At 32.7% G+C, this 16,868-nt stretch overlaps 1 protein-coding gene across 1 annotated transcript; it reads left to right on the top strand.

Annotated features, from left to right (window-relative positions):
- Positions 1-1,846: 1,846 nt before the first annotated feature.
- On the top strand, positions 1,847-7,310 carry LOC142231351 (uncharacterized). Its single transcript, XM_075301963.1, has 2 exons — positions 1,847-6,947; positions 7,144-7,310. Exons 1-2 carry the CDS (start codon positions 1,847-1,849, stop codon positions 7,308-7,310), a joined length of 5,268 nt encoding a protein of 1,755 aa, XP_075158078.1.
- The last annotated feature ends 9,558 nt before the right edge of the window (positions 7,311-16,868 follow it).

Below are 16,868 nucleotides of genomic sequence, written 5' to 3' on the forward strand. Positions count from 1 at the left end.
GTGGAGACCTGAAATAAAAACCAACTGAATTTGAAACCCACGTTTTTTCCTTGAAGGGAATTAAAACTTATTATTTTGACTAGTCGAGTCAACATATGGTCCTTATCGAGCCTCCTAATAGGAATTAGGAGCAGGCATTCTAGCAACCACAGTCCAGAATATCACTTAAGAAAATTTCCGAGTAGATTTTCTGAGAAAATTTTGGCAACATCAATTCAATTCCTCGCAGAAAAATCCATTGGTAAACGCCGAGACGTTTACAAATTCTAAAACCGCAGGGAGTCAAGAAGTTCTCATCATCTGACCGGCAATAATTCATCGAGTAGAGGAAGCTACGAGCAAAATCAAATTCCACTTATGCCACACAAGGTAAAGCATATCATCAGGAAGAAGAAGGTATGTACAGATATTTTATTTGGTTATATTCTGGTGTAGTTGTTCAAAGTGGACAAAGCATTTAACAACAAAAATCAAAAATAAAAAGAGAACGTTTCCTGAGGCCAACGTCATTCTCAACGAAAAGGCGCATAATTTCCAACAACAATTTCTATGCGACTACAACAGAGCAAGCAGATATGACATGCATTTAAATCCCCATAACTTTACATCACTTATTTGAAAGCGACAACAGTATTTTACATTAAAAGCTGCTTAAATCGATCATTCACAATAGCTCACATAGAAACATTCCAAAAAATCTCAAATTTTATGTTTTACGGCATTCAGTTTTTGCAACGTACTGTGTGAACGCTGATAGTATCACAATAACATACGAAAACGCACAAGCAACAATCCCAATTGAAGTTTTCGCAGCATTCAGCTTTGAGCAACATCTCTTGTACATGAAGAGAGAAAATAAAATAAACGTCAAGCAAACCGCGAAACAAGGATAGAAAGTTACAACGAAGGAACATTTAAGTGGTTGAAAAGTAATATTAAATTCATAAAGAAATAAATGAATAAAAAACTTTTATAAATTGATCAATAAAAAAGTGAGACAATTTTTGGAAACAAGTGATAAAGTGAATACGGTGTTTACAAAAAGAAAAAAAACCAAAAACTCAATAAGCTTTGAACATCGTCGTGTTTAAGTTTTCTTCTTTGAACGGAGATACAAATAAATTGCTACCAGCCGAACAAAAACAACGAAGCTCCTCCGTGGGGATATCGTTACACTCTTTAATTCTACAAGATCGTTTTGGTGAGTAATTTTAAGAAAGTTATTATTGGCGTATATACATACTCATGTGGATAATTATCAATACATAATTTGGAATGTATGATGTTGTTGTTGGAGTATTTTATGAAGAAGCATAATTTGGTTCGTTCGGTATTTTGGTGTTTGATGACTTTTTGAATGTTACAAATGAATAATACCGTTGTTCAAAAGGGAACGAAATAAAAAACACAGACATACATACATACATCTTGTAAGTAAACGGTAGTTGCCAGATAGTTTAAAATTAGTTTTGACTTATCGGGGACAATGAAAACGGACAAAATAAATAAAATATAGTGGAATTTCGTAATTCAATATAAAATTATTAATTATGAAATATAATGAATATTTGTAAATTTCACAAAAAAAGAAAACAAAAATAAAAATACGAAAAAATATAAAATAAAATAGACTAAAAACAGATGAATCATAAATAATCGTTAATCAGTAATAAACAATAAGAGGAAAAATACTTCTCATAGTTGGATGCGTAAAATTGAAATTTTATTTTCTTGAAAATAAACCGTCCACATTTCAAAAATTTAATTGAAATAAAAAAAAAAGAGATATTAAATTCATATCAAAATAGAAACTCTCTTGCGGAGACATAAGAAAGTTTTTGTCATAATGGCAGCGCGAAGAAAATTCCTTTTTGATTACCAGCAAGTCGTTTCGTTTTGCGACCAGAACGAGAAACTTGACCACAAAACCTCAACAGTTCAATTTTTAGAAGTTCAGGATCTTGAATTAGATCGAAGATGGACCGCATTGCTGTCAAGTTACGAAACATTTATTTTAGAGGACGAGAGAGAGCAAATTGATCCCAATGACATAAACATCAAAAAATTTGAAGATGCAAGCAGTAAATACCAAGTTTGCAAGGCAAAAATTCTGTCCTCAATTTGCGAAAGAACAAATCATGCTCATCCGGATCAAAGTGTGGATGCGCCATCGAATAGACAATATGTCACATCATTAAAGTTGCCTCCGTGTGATACTCCACCATTTGAGGGCGGGTATGCAAAATGGCCAGCATTCCGTGACATTTTTTCGGCAGTGTTTGGTAATCACCCACATTTGTCTCCCGCGCAAAAATTATATCACCTCCGAGGTAAAACAAGAGGAGAAGCGTATGACATAGTGAAGAAGTTTGAACTGGTAGATTCTAATTTTGAGTTGGCCTGGGAGGCACTCAAAAATAGATACGAAAACAAAAGGATATTAGTAAATCAACAAATGAAAAAGCTTTTTGGAATCGCAACCGTTCAAAATGAATCTCCAAAATCTATTAGGTTGGTCCAGAGTGCTATTAATGACAGTATAGCAATTTTTAAATCGTACGAAATCGAGGTAGATAACTGGGATCCTGTCTTGATCCATTTGGCGTCGTCGAAAATCTCCGACGAGACCTTAAGAGCCTGGGAAGACTCTTTGAACAATCATAAGGAGTTACCTACATGGGAGCAAATGAACAGCTTTCTTTCCAAAAGAATTGAAAAATTAGAAACCATAATCGATTTTAAAAGACCAAATACCAAAGATGTACAGAATTCTAAGTCACAATCATTCCATATGCAATCAGAGGGTGACGGAAATAAAAATTTTTGCAAGAAATGTAAGCAAAACCATTTTTTGACAGCGTGCAAATATTTTAAGTCTTTGTCGCCAAAGCATCGTATTCAATATGTTATGAAACAAAAATATTGCTTAAACTGTCTTTCGCCGCATCATTTTAAGCCCGAATGTACGAGCACGAAACTCTGTGCTAAATGCAATCAAAAGCACCACACATTGCTTCATATCGAAGCAAAAGATAAAGAGATCCATGAAACACAGATTTTTGAGACTCACAATTCTACTCTTCACGAGGCAGAACTGCCAAGATCCTCTACAGATCAAACATTTTTAAGCACATCAAAATCGATGAAACAAAATTATACAATTCCCACGAAGAAAGATGGAACAACTATTCTCCCCACCGCAGTCGTGCATGTGGCTCACTGTGGAGAACTTTTTGCAGTCCGAGCACTGCTAGATTCTGGATCCGAAAGGAGTTTTATAACAACTCGAATCCAACAAAAATTAAGAATCCCTCTATATAATCATAACTCACAAGTATCTGGGCTAGGAGGTACAGTGGTTAGTAGCTCCAAAGGTAAATGTCGACTAAAATTACAAAGCAGATACTCCAACTTTCAAATAGGTATAGAAGCAGTGGTTGTATCTCGTATAGCGCACTTATTACCTTCACGGCCCATCAAAACGAAACTTCTCGAGGATGTAAAAACTATGAATCTTGCGGATCCCCTGTTTTACAAACCTTCAGTCATCGACATGATTATAGGAAGCGACTATCTTCCGCTAATAAACAAAGAAGGAGTAAAAATGAAAATTGGAAATGGTATTGAGGCCAGAGAATCAGAATTTGGATGGTATTTGTCTGGACCTGCTGAATCTGACACCATCAAAACGTTCTCAACTGTACTGATTACAGCAGAAAATACAGATTTATGCGAACAAATGAGAAAATTTTGGGAGCTTGAGGAAATCGAAAAACCAAAATGTAGATCTGAAAGTGATCTGTGGTGCGAAGAATTTTATGAGAAAACCACGTATAGAAGCCATGATAACAAATATGTTGTACGTCTTCCATTTAAGAAGGAGTATCCCAATGATATATTTTTAGGACCTTCGAGGAATATGGCTTTTGCTCAGTATTGTAGAATGGAGAAAACCTTAATGAAGACTCCTGAATTGAAGCAGGAGTATGAAAATGTTCTTCGTGAATACATTGAACTTGGTCACATGGTCCCCACGTCCTTCGAAGAAGAAAAATCCCAAAAAGTAAACCACTATTTTTTGCCCCACCACGCTGTTGTTCGCCCCGACAGTAAGACCACAAGGGTACGGGTAGTTTTTAACGCCTCAAAGAAAACGTCAAGTGGACTCTCTTTAAACAATATTCTTCACGCAGGACCTATATTGCAGCGCGATCTAATGCATATTTTGTTGAATTGGCGATATTATCAATTTGTTTTTAATGGGGACATCCAAAAGATGTACCGCCAAATTTGGATTCACGAAGAAGACCAACCATACCAGCAAATTTTATTTCGAACCTCTGTTGAAAAACCAATCAGTGTATTTAAATTGAAAACAGTAACATTCGGGGTAAATGCTGCCCCCTTCTTAGCCATCCGTACTTTGCTCGAATTAAGTAAGGATTGCAAGACGGTGTATCCAGAAGCTTCAAACATTCTACAAGAGGAAGTATATGTCGACGACATATTGTCAGGAGGACATTCCCTCGAGGAGACTAAACAAAAACAAACGGAGCTTATTAGTGCTCTAGAATCTGCGGGATTTCCATTAAAAAAGCTTACGGCTAACAATAAAATTCTTCTCGAAAACTGGCCCCGCGAAGATCTTCTAAGCGAAGAATTTTTAAAAATTGATGACTATAGCTGCACAAAAACCCTTGGCATTCGCTGGAATGCCATCCAAGATAATTTTTACTATACCGTCGAACCAATAAAGATTAATTCAGTAGCGACAAAGCGACAGATTTTATCGTCAATTGCAAAACTTTTCGACCCATTAGGTTGGCTGGGGCCAACTATCGTTATTGCTAAAATTTTAATGCAAGATATATGGGAAGAAAAAACAGGATGGGATGAAAATGTTTCTCCTAGCATTCTAACTAGATGGACAACATTCTCCGAGAATCTACAACATATATCCGAAGTAAAAATACCCAGATGGGTAAAATTTTCTCCGCAAGCGTCTACGCAGATACATGGGTTCAGCGACGCGTCTCAAAAAGCCTATTGTGCGGCTATTTATGTTCGAACGGTCAACATCGATGGGAAAATTGAATCAAACTTGCTTGTAGCAAAAACAAAAGTTGCACCCATAAAAAGAACGACAATACCGAAATTAGAATTGTGTGCCGCTCTTCTACTTACAAAATTGATAGAAAATGTAACAAGAAATTTTCACTTTCCACACGAAATATTCTTATGGACTGACTCATCCATTGTTCTGGGATGGTTACAAAAGTCTCCCCAAACCTTGAAAACTTTCGTGGCAAATCGAATAAGTGAAATTCTAAGTATAGTTCGTGTCTCCCAATGGAATCATGTTAAGAGTGAAGACAACCCCGCTGATTTGGGATCACGTGGTTGTATCCCTCAAAATCTTTCTTCAAATCCGCTTTGGTGGCATGGGGCCCCTTGGTTAAGTCAACCTGTAGTAAATTGGCCAAAACCCCGAGATTTTGATCCAGTTGATTTAGAATCAAAAATAATTTCATCGTTTCAGATAACCATCAGCGTAGATGATATCATTTGCAGATTTTCTAACTTGAATCGATGCTTGCGAGTAATAAGTTATATTTTTCGTTTCTACAAAAAATGTCGAAAAATTACTGTGGAGAATCAAGATTTTATCCAAACGGAAGAAATAGTCTTCGTCAAACATCGGCTTATATTTCTTGCACAACAAGCGGCTTTTCCTCGAGAAATTGAGTGTCTTATAGAAAAACGTCCTATATCCAGGAAAAGTAGTATACTTTCAGTTAACCCATTTTTAGATGATTTGGGGTTGTTACGAGTCGGTGGCAGACTAACTAATTCAAGTTTGAACTATGGTGAAAAACATCCAGTGATTTTGCCCGGAAAATCTAAACTTGCTGAACTTATAATCCAATTTACACATCAAATTCTTCTTCATTCAGAACATCATACAATGCTTCGTGCTATCCGACAAGGATACTACATTCCTCGTGTGAAAAATTTGATACGAAAATGTATCCGAAATTGTAAAACCTGCACTATAGTCAAGCACAGGTTTCAAAATCAAATTATGGCTGACTTGCCGATAGAACGAGTCCGATTTTCTCTGCCGTTTACATACACCGGCGTAGATTTTGCGGGACCATTTAATATTCGCTCATCTCCAATTCGAAATTCTAAAATACTTAAAAGCTACGCAGCAGTTTTCGTCTGTTTTGCCACGAAGGCCGTGCATCTTGAACTTTGCTCAGAACTGTCCGCAGACGCATTTATCGCTACGTTTACAAGATTCGTAGGCAGGCGTGGTCTTCCGAAAACGATGTATTCCGATAATGGTCGGAATTTCATTGGAGCCAGCTACAAACTGCTAAAAGAACATGACAAATTTCTGAAGTCAACAGAAAAATCGCTGGTCCAGAAATATGCAACTCATGGATTTAGCTGGTCTTTCATACCACCTTATGCACCCCACATGGGTGGGCTTTGGGAGTCAGCAATCAAAATTATGAAGATTCACCTTAAAAAGGTCACAACAAATTTCAATTTCACATATGAAGAATTCAACACATTATTAATAAAAATAGAAGCAATTCTTAACTCACGCCCACTGTCCGCTATGTCTGCAAATCCTCAAGAAATAAATGCATTAACGCCTGGTCATTTCCTTCGGGGATCTCCAATTATCGCGGAACCAGAAATAACAAAAAATATTGACTTAGAGAAGGTGTCGTTATTAAATAGATGGGAACGTCTCAAGGAATTACATAGACATTTTGCTCAGAGGTGGAAAAACGAATATATAACGGAATTACAACGGCGGGCAAAGTGGAAAACGACAAAAAATAACGTCCAAGTAAACGACTTGGTTATAATTAAAGACGACATGCTACCATCCACGGAATGGCGATTAGGACGAATAACGAAGGTGTTTTGCGGTAATGACAACCAAGTTAGAGTTGCAGAAATATATACGCAAAATGGTTTAATACGACGTCCAATCGTTAAATTATGCGTTCTACCAATTGAAAATTCGCCATAGTCCCAAAAGTATTCAAACAAACTATCCACAAGAACCATTACCACCTGAATTGACCATTTAGATTATCTGTATGTACTTTTCTCTCTTTCTAGCTCAAGATGCCTCGCTGTCACCTTTGCGCCAGAAACCACCAACTCAAATATTGCGCTCTTTTCGTCGCACTCACCCCGGATCTTCGTCGTCAGGCCGTGGCCGCCAATCGTATGTGCACCAATTGCCTCGCGCATACACATACGCGACCAAACTGCACTTCACTTAATCGGTGTCGCTACTGTCAACAAGGTCACCATTCCATGCTGCATCAACATCCCATTCAAGTGCGGGGTGTCGAAACTTCAAATGCTCAACCAGAAGGCGTACCTCAAGCCGAAAGAAGTATTGATTGCAACCAGAACTCATCATCACAACCACACTCAGGTTTTATTGTATTACCAATGGTATGCGCTGTAGTAGAATATAATGGACGACGTGAAGGTATGTTATTCCTTATCGATACTGAGGCAAGCCGTTCGGTTATTCTACGGAGCTCTGCCAAAAAATTCAGACACTTCAATCCAGAGCCAAATCCAGATGGGCAACCAAGTGCTCCATTGATTTTTATTGCTGGAAAAAGGAGATATAACTGTATTCTCCAGTTGGTCGACTATCTGGACATTCCCAAAACGCAACCTATTTATGACCAACGCATTATTGACCACCACAACAATTTTGTTCCATGGGCATATGATCATTTTTATTGCGATGATGAATTTGATGGTGTCATTAGCGGCAAATCATGGGAAAAATTTAAGATGGATAAGGTTTTCAAAATGGATAAAATGGAAGCCCAAGCTAGTTGTTTCGGTTGGGTTATTCATGGTGAATGGAACGGTTGTAAATGCCGAACCCACGAAGGACGAGAAATCATAAGATGCTAAAGTACCACAATCCGACGCGGGAGTATGATGAACTGTGTTCATCAATTTTATTATCAAAATATTTTCAAAAAAATTCTGCAACTAATATGTTCCTTAATTTTGCTCACGAAGAGATATTGCTATTAATTTACTACTTTCTCTTAATTTAATTTATCTCTTTCATCTTTTATTACATATATTTTCTTTTATATACTAATATATTTACTTGAAGTACCTGTTCTCGAAGAGTATCACTATTTGTCCCTTTTTATCTATAATTAAACATTATATATGATAGATATATTTCATAGGCAGTAATGGCGACCAAAGTTAGTTAAGTTTTTGTTATCGTTGTTGATGGTCGTGGAGACCTGAAATAAAAACCAACTGAATTTGAAACCCACGTTTTTTCCTTGAAGGGAATTAAAACTTATTATTTTGACTAGTCGAGTCAACAGGTTGGTATAAAACTTTTAAACATTTAAAATTTTTATATTATGGTGAAGTTCTAAGTGTATCGAACAATTTCATATATTATGGTTACTTGTTGAGCATAAAGTGAATCAATAGTTCCACTACGCTGCAGTAGCTGGCAGATAGATAGGTCAATTACAGTGAGGTTCAACTTTCACATCAAAAATTCCAGAACGAAAGTGGTAAAACCAGCTAATCATTTTAGAACTTTTTTTTCACAAACACACATATTTCACAAGTTAATTTTTTTCACTCCTAATTATAGACTTTTGGACAAGTCTTATGTTAGGTTACGTTAGCTATAGTGACAGCTCGATATTTCAGGCTCACATAGACTATCCAGTCCATTGTCTTGCCACAGTGGTAAATTTCTCTTTTATCTGAGTGTTGCCCGATTCCATGTGTAGCTCAATGTCAAGGGCCTTCTTTTTATATGCGAATCCGAACGGCATTGCACATTGCGGTGAAACTATCTAGGGAAGCTCTTAAAAACACAAAAATATCACTTGCATTATAGAGAGGGGATAATCGATCGCTGAAAAATTTTTGGTGTTCTAGTCAAAACTGGGATTGAACTCGTGACTCTTAGGATGTAAGGCGGGCATTACGATGGCTCCGTGGACTAGTCTTAGAAATTAAACTACTTGGCTGTTTTCTGTGTAAAATTAAATTGCAGACAAACAGTGTCGCAAAAACGAATAGAAAATCAATGAACAAATAAATAGATCAAAATGTTTATTCACAAAATGCTCAATTTATAAAGGTTTATAGAAATAAAATATTCCTATAGAAAATGTTGTCAAAATTTTATTTCTATAGAAAATGTAGTCAAAATTTTATTTCCATAGAAAATTTTGTAAAAATTTTATTTCTATAGAAAATTTTGTCAAAAATTTTTTTTTCTTAGAAAATTTTGTCAAAATTTTATTTCTATAGAAAATTTTGTCAAAATTTTATCTCTATAGAAAATTTTGTCAAAATTTTATTTCATTTCTATACAAAATTTTGTCAAAATTTTATTTTATTTCTATACAAAATTTTTTCAAAATTTTATTTCTATAGAAAATTTTGTCAAAATTTTATTTCTATAGAAAATTTTGTCAAAATTTTTTTTCTATAGCAAATTTTATAAAAATTTTATCTCGATAGAAAATTTTGCCAAATTTGATTTCTATAGAAAATTTTGTCAAAATTTGATTTCTGTAGAAAATTTTGTCAAAATTTTATTTCTATACAAAATTTTGTCAAAATTTTATTTCTATAAAAAATTTTCAAAATTTTATTTCTATAGAACATTTTACCTAAATTTTATTTCTATATAAAATTTTGTCAAAATTTTATTTCTATATAACATTCTGTCAAAATTTTATTTCTATATAAAATTTTGTCAAAATTTTATTTCTATAGAACATTTTGTCAAAATTTTCTTTCTATATACAATTTTGTCAAAATTTTATTTCTATATACAATTTTGTCAAAATTTTATTTCTATATAACATTTTGCCAAAATTTTATTTCTATATAACATTTTGCCAAAATTTTATTTCTATAAAAAATTTTGTCAAAATATTATTTCTATAGAAAATTTTGTCAAAATTTTATTTCTATAGAAAATATTGTCAAAATTATATTTTTTAGAAAATTTTGCCAAAATTTTATTTCTATGGGAAATTTTGTCAAAACTTTATCTCCATAGAAGATTTTTTCAAAATTTTATTTGTATAGAAAATTTTGTCAAAATATTATTTCTAAAGAAATTTTTTCAAAATTTTATTTTTATAGACAACTAGCGTAACCCGGCCCGCTTCGCTGCGCCTTCCGAAGCGTATTTGTAGGAACATTTTGCGTTAACTAAAATTAAATTCGAAAAGATTTGAATTCTTTCAAACAAATCGGACTACTTGCTCTTTCGTTTATAGGTACAAATACGGCGGGTATGCATATGTAAAATGGTTCGTCTTAAAAAATGTTCTGTATTCAAGTAGTTGGACAAACTTCTACATTTCTTGTGAATTTTAAGTGTGGTTTGTCAATGAAAGGTATCCTTCTCCTCAACATATCTGAAAATTAAGCACTATATTATAATAACATACAAAGAATTACTGTTTCCCATCTAATAAATCGGAAAAAGCAAAAGTAGTAAACAATTTTACCACATTAACATTTGCTAAAATGTTGGAAAATGATGCACCCTCTGCCAATTTCATGTAAATTTAAGTTCTTTACTAAAAAGAAGTCTGGCAGAAGCCTGTGCAAAAATCATAAAATTCCCATTTACGGACAACCCTCTACTTTCAATTTAAAAAAAAAAAAAAAAAAAAAAACGGACAAAATGGAACCCTCTCCCCACCATCGCTCCACTCTGTCCTGATATTGGACTATCACGTACAATATATTAACATAATTTCATAACTACTCAATGGTTCCTATAAATTCAATCGAAGTAAATCGACAAAGTTTATTTCAATTTTCCCCTTCTCCAACCAGATATCGAAAAATCATATACTAATTTAAAAATCAAGTATAAATTTAATCACCTCCTCCCACGTTCCCTGTAAATTTCAAGTAGATCGGAGATGTTTGTTACTCAAATATCGAAAAGTGATGTAGCGTATCTTTTGTAAACGTCCCAGAAAATGTCAAGCAAATTATAAGCCTAAAGGGGCGGCCTCTCTTCCGTCCAAATATCACAAAATCAGGTATCAACTATTAATATCGTAACCTCTCCCTAGTCCTCTGTAAATTTCAAGTAACTCGGTAAAGTTTAATTGTTTCTCTGTATGTAGTTACTTAAGAGAAGCGGATGTCTCCCTATGTCCTTTTATTTTTATTAAAAAATTAGGAACCTGATATAAATATCATAACGTCACTAATTTTTCCGTAAAACTTCAGTCGGGGGAGTTAAGTTTTGTTTTCACTGTACTTTAAAAAAAAGTCGGGCAAAGGGGTGGTCCCCCTCCCCGACCAAATATCGAAAAATATTGTAACGTATATTTGTCTAGATGCCAACCCCAACATTCAATGAAAATTTCATGCAAATCGCATAATTTTGTTTCAAGTTTAAAAAAGTAGGGCAAGGGGGAGGTCCCCCTCCCCGTCCACATATGAAACCAACAGGTACCCCATATTAATTCCATAACCTCACCGCATCTTCTCTGTATATCTCAGATAATTTAGACAATTTTAGTTTTTTCACTGTACTTTAAAAAAGTCGAACAAAGGGGAGGCCCCCCTCCGCCCCAAATATCGAAATATAAAGTAGCGGATCTTTGTCTAGATACCAAACCCAACCTTCAATGAAAATTTCAAGCAAATCGGTCAACTTTGGTCCAATTTTCAAAAAGTCCTCCCATATGTCGGACTTTTTGAAAATTGGACCCTCCGCGACCAGGTGTCAAAAAATGAGGTACCCTATTTTCACCACATGAACGCCCCCTACGATCTCTGAAGGTTTCAAGTAAATCGGATAAGCCGTTTCGGAGCCAACTCGGAACATACAAACAAACAAACAAATAAACAAACATAGATTGAATTTTATATATAGATTTTGTCAAAATTTTATAGAAAATCCATAGAAAATTTTGTCAATTATTTTTTTTTATAGAAAATTATAACAAAATTTTATTTCTATAGAAAATATTTCTATGGGAAATTTTGTTAAAACTTTATCTCCATCGAAAATGTTGTCAAAATTTTATTTCTATTGAAAATTTTTCAACATTTAATTTCTATAGGAAATTTTGTCAAAACTGCATCTCCATAGAAAATTGTGTCAAAATTTTATTTATATAGAAAATTTTGTCAAAATTTTATTTATATAGAAAATTTTATTTATGTAGAAAATTTTATCAAAATTTTATTTCTGTAGAAAATTTGATCAAAATTTTATTTCTATAGAAAATTTTCTCAAAATTTTATTTCTATAAAAATTTTTGTCAAAATTTTATTTCTATAAAAAATTTTTTCAAAATTTTAATTCTATGTAAAATTTTGTCAAAATTTTATTTCTATATAAAATTTTGTCAAAATTTTATTTCTATAAAAAATTTTGTCAAAATTTTATTTCTATACAAAATTTTGTCACAATTTTATTTCTATTAAAAATATTGTCAAAATTTTATTTCTATAAAAAATGTTGTCAAAATTTTATTTCTATAGAAAATTTTGTCAAAATTTTATTTCTATATAAAACTTTGTCAAAATATTTTTTCTATAGAAAATGTTGTCAAAATTTTATTTCTATATAAAATTTTGTCAAAATTTTATTTCTATAAAAAATTTTGTCAAAATTTTATTTCTATATAAAATTTTGTCACAATTTTATTTCTATTAAAAATATTGTCAAAATTTTATTTCTATAAAAAATGTTGTCAAAGTTTTATTTCTATAGAAAATTTTGTCAAAATTTTATTTCTATATAAAACTTTGTCAAAATATTTTTTCTATAGAAAATGTCGTCAAAATTTTATTTCTATAGAAAATTTTGTCAAAATTTTATTTCTATAGAAAATTTTGTTTCTATAGAAAAATTTGTCAAAAGTTTATTTCTATAGAAAATTTTGTCAAAATTTCATGTCTATACATAATATTGTCAACATTTTATTTCTATAGAAAAAGTTGTCAACAAATTTTTATAGAAAATTTTGTCACAATTTTATTTCTATAGAAAACTATATTAAACTTTTATTTCTATAGAAAATATTGTCAACATTTTTTTTCTATTGAAAATTTTTTCAACATTTAATTTCTATAGAAAATTTTGTCAAAACTGTATCTCCATAAAAATGTTGTCAAAATTTCATTTCTATAGAAAATTTTGTCAAAATTGTATTTCTATAAAAATGTTTGCCAAAATTTTATTTTGATGGGAAATTTTGACAAAACGTTATCTCCATAGAAGATTTTGTCAAAATTTTATTTGTATAGAAAATTTTGTCAAAATATTATTTCTATAGAAATGTTTCAAAATTTTATTTTTATAGACAATTTTGTCAAAATTTTATAGAAAATCTATAGATAATTTTGTCAAAATTTTATTTTTATAGAAAATTATATCAAAATTGTATTTCTATAGAAAATATTGTCAACATTTTATTTCTGTGGGAAATTTTGTAAAAACTTTATCTCCATAGAAAATGTTGTCAAAATTTTATTTCTATTGAAAATTTTTCAATATTTAATTTCTATAGAAAATTTTGTCAGAAATGTGTCTCCATAAAAGTGTTGTCAAAATATTAATTCTATAAAAAAAAATTATTTCTATAAAAATTTTTGTCAAAATTTTATTTCTATGGGTAATTTTGTTAAAACTTTATCTCCATAGAAAATTGTGTCAAAATTTTAGTTTTATAAAAAATTTTGTCAAAAAATTATTTCTATAGAAAATTTTGTGAAAATTTTATTTATATAGAAAATTTTGTCAACATTTTATTTATATAGAAAATTGTAAAAATTTTATTTATATAGAATATTGTATCAAAATTTTATTTATATAGAAAATTTTATCAAAATTTTATTTCTATAGAAAATTTTATCAAAATTTTATTTTTGAAGCCGTATCTTTGGCTGGAAGTTTTTCAGTGCAGACTCGGCTTCCTGTAGAAATTATGATACGATTAAAAAACGGCCTTAAAATCCCTTTTTGAAGGCGATTTATCTTTATAGTCAAGATACAAAAACACAACAAATTTAAAGATAATTTCACTAAATTTGAAGCATTTTTTAGTATTATTAAAGACAAGTTGAGCTTAGTCAAACAAAATGTTCTTGCATGTAACGATACCCATCCTTAAGTCGAAACACTTAATTATAAAGGACAAAACAACTTCACTGAAGAGTTTATCGACTTTCGGACAAAGTTAAGCAAAACACGCATTCGTATTTTTAGGTCATGATATCTTTGGCCTCAAGGCAGTGTACTAACATCACATACTGAATTTCAACCGGATCGAATGACATTTGCTTTTCCGGGAGGTTTCGTCAGGCCAGTCTGGGGATCGATATATATGTGGGCTATATATGTTTTCATGCTCTCCTCATCTAAAGTTTGTGCTTGTGATAGCGTTGAAATTCATATATAGAAGAAGCGTTTTCTCGTCACTCTGTATAGTGCCCCGCATTCATTTCGTTTGCCGGATATGGCTGATATTTTGCGGTTTTAGCTAATATATTAAAGGTTATTGGTTCCATAGTGAGGATAATATGGCCATATTTATTCAAATCGAATATTAAACTTATATTTAATTTATTATTATTGTCCAAATTTAAAGGCTGTCGTCTTCGTACTGCCAGTAAAATACATAGGGCCACAAAATCCATTGTTGACAAATGCTAGTATTTCGATATTTAAAAAATATTTAAATCTACCGTTTAAAACAAGAAAAACTTGTTAAGTTTAAACACCTTTTTTGGAAAACAAGGAAATGCCATCGAATGCCAAAAGAACAATTTACGTATTTGTACATTTTCGCCCCCATTAGGAGAATACTTCAAACCGACCTTTCCCTATCTGGAGTTAAAACGAAGGTTAATTCAACAATGACCTAGCAAACCGCACACCCAGCATAGAGCAAAAAAGGCAAAAAAAAAACTCATCCATTTCATTCATGGAGCCCACAAGTAAACGCCAGAAAATAACCACCAGTTATGATCTTGAAAATTTGTTCGTCCTGTAGACCTGAAGACCATTTGCTTAAACCAACTGGAACACAACAAAAAGGACACTTGAAGGAGCCACCAAAAAAGAATATTTCAGACATTTCTGTGTTTAACCATCAAATAACGTGAAAACAGGCATGTTGCGTCTAATGTTAATTCATTTGCCTTCCTTTGGTTTATTTTTAGTTAAGAGTTTTTTGTTGTGCTCCAGAGAATTTCTTATGTAACCATTTTCCATGTTTGTTAAGGGTTAAGGAGAAGTCAGTCGGGTCACCTACATACCGCCAGATTTTAAATGGTCAAAAAACCCCATAGAGCTGACGATGATGGGAAATTTGCTTAGGTCGTTTTGGGGGTTTTTTGTTAGATTCTTTTGTTTTGTTTCTGGCCAAGTTGGTTGCCTTCAAATGTTGGCAAATGTTTAAAATAGTTTTGTATTTTTTGTTTTTGGGTTTGTTTTGCATTATTTTGGAAAATTTTGTGGTGGCGCTATTCTCACACTGTGGTCTTTGGTTTTTGTTTCTTGTTCTACAACCAAAAGTAGTACTTAAGTTTTATGTTCGATTTAACCTTCTTCGTTTGTTTAGTTTAAAAGGTAATTGAGTTTTTGCCATTGCCTATTATCGAAAAGAAAGATTAAATTGAATTTTGAACTTAAATTGTTATTTCAAATTTATATTTGAAATATATTTAAAATATAAATTTATAAGAAAATATACAGAAAATATACATATATGGCTGATATGTAATGGAACAAATTAAGATGTGATATATTTTTTAAATTTTTTTATACCCTCCACCATAGGATGGGGGTATATTAACTTTGTCATTCCGTTTGTAACACATCGAAATATTGCTCTAAGACCCCGCAAAGTATATATTATGCGTCGTGGTGAAATTCTTAGTCGATCTGAGCATGTCCGTCCGTCTGTTGAAATAATGCTAACTTCCGAAAGAACAAAGCTATCGACTTGAAACTTGGCACAAGTAGTTGCTATTGATGTAGGTCGGATGGTATTGCAAATGGGCCATATCGGTCCACTTTTACGTATAGCCCTCATATAAACGGACCCCCTAATTTGGCTTGCGATTGCTCTAAGAGAAGCAAATTTCATCCGATCCGGCAGAAATTCGGTACATGGTGTTAGTATATGGTCTCTAACAACCATGCAAAAATTGGTCCATATTGGTCCATAATTACATACAGCCCCCATATAAACCGATCCACCGATTTGGCTTGCGGAGCCTCTAAGAGAACCAAATTTCATCCGATCCGGCTGAAATTTGGTACATGGTGTTTGTATATGTTATCTAATGACCATGCACAAAGTGGTCCACATCAGCCCATAATTATATGTAGCCCCCATATAAACCGATCCCCAGATTTGATCTCCGGAGCCTCTTAGAAGAGCAAAAGTCATCCGATTGAAATTTGGTACGTGGTGTTAGTATATTGTCTCTAACAACCATGCCAAAAGTGGTCCATGTCTGTCCATAATTATATATAGCCCCCATATAAGCCGATCCCCAGATTTGACCTCCGGAGCCTCTTACAGGAGCAAAATTCATCCGATACGGTTGACATTTGGTACGTGGTGTTAGTATATGATATCTAACAACCATGCAAGAATTGGTCCATATCGGTCCATAATTATATATAGCCCCCATATAAATCGATCTCCAGATTTGTCCTCCGATGCCCTTGGAGGAGCAAAATTCATCCGATCCGGTTGAAATTTGGAACATGGTGTTAGAATGTGGTCTCTAACAAACACCCAAGAATTGGTCCA

This window comes from Haematobia irritans, chromosome 3 (genome assembly GCF_050003625.1).
Source record: "Haematobia irritans isolate KBUSLIRL chromosome 3, ASM5000362v1, whole genome shotgun sequence".
NCBI lineage: Eukaryota > Metazoa > Arthropoda > Insecta > Diptera > Muscidae > Haematobia > Haematobia irritans.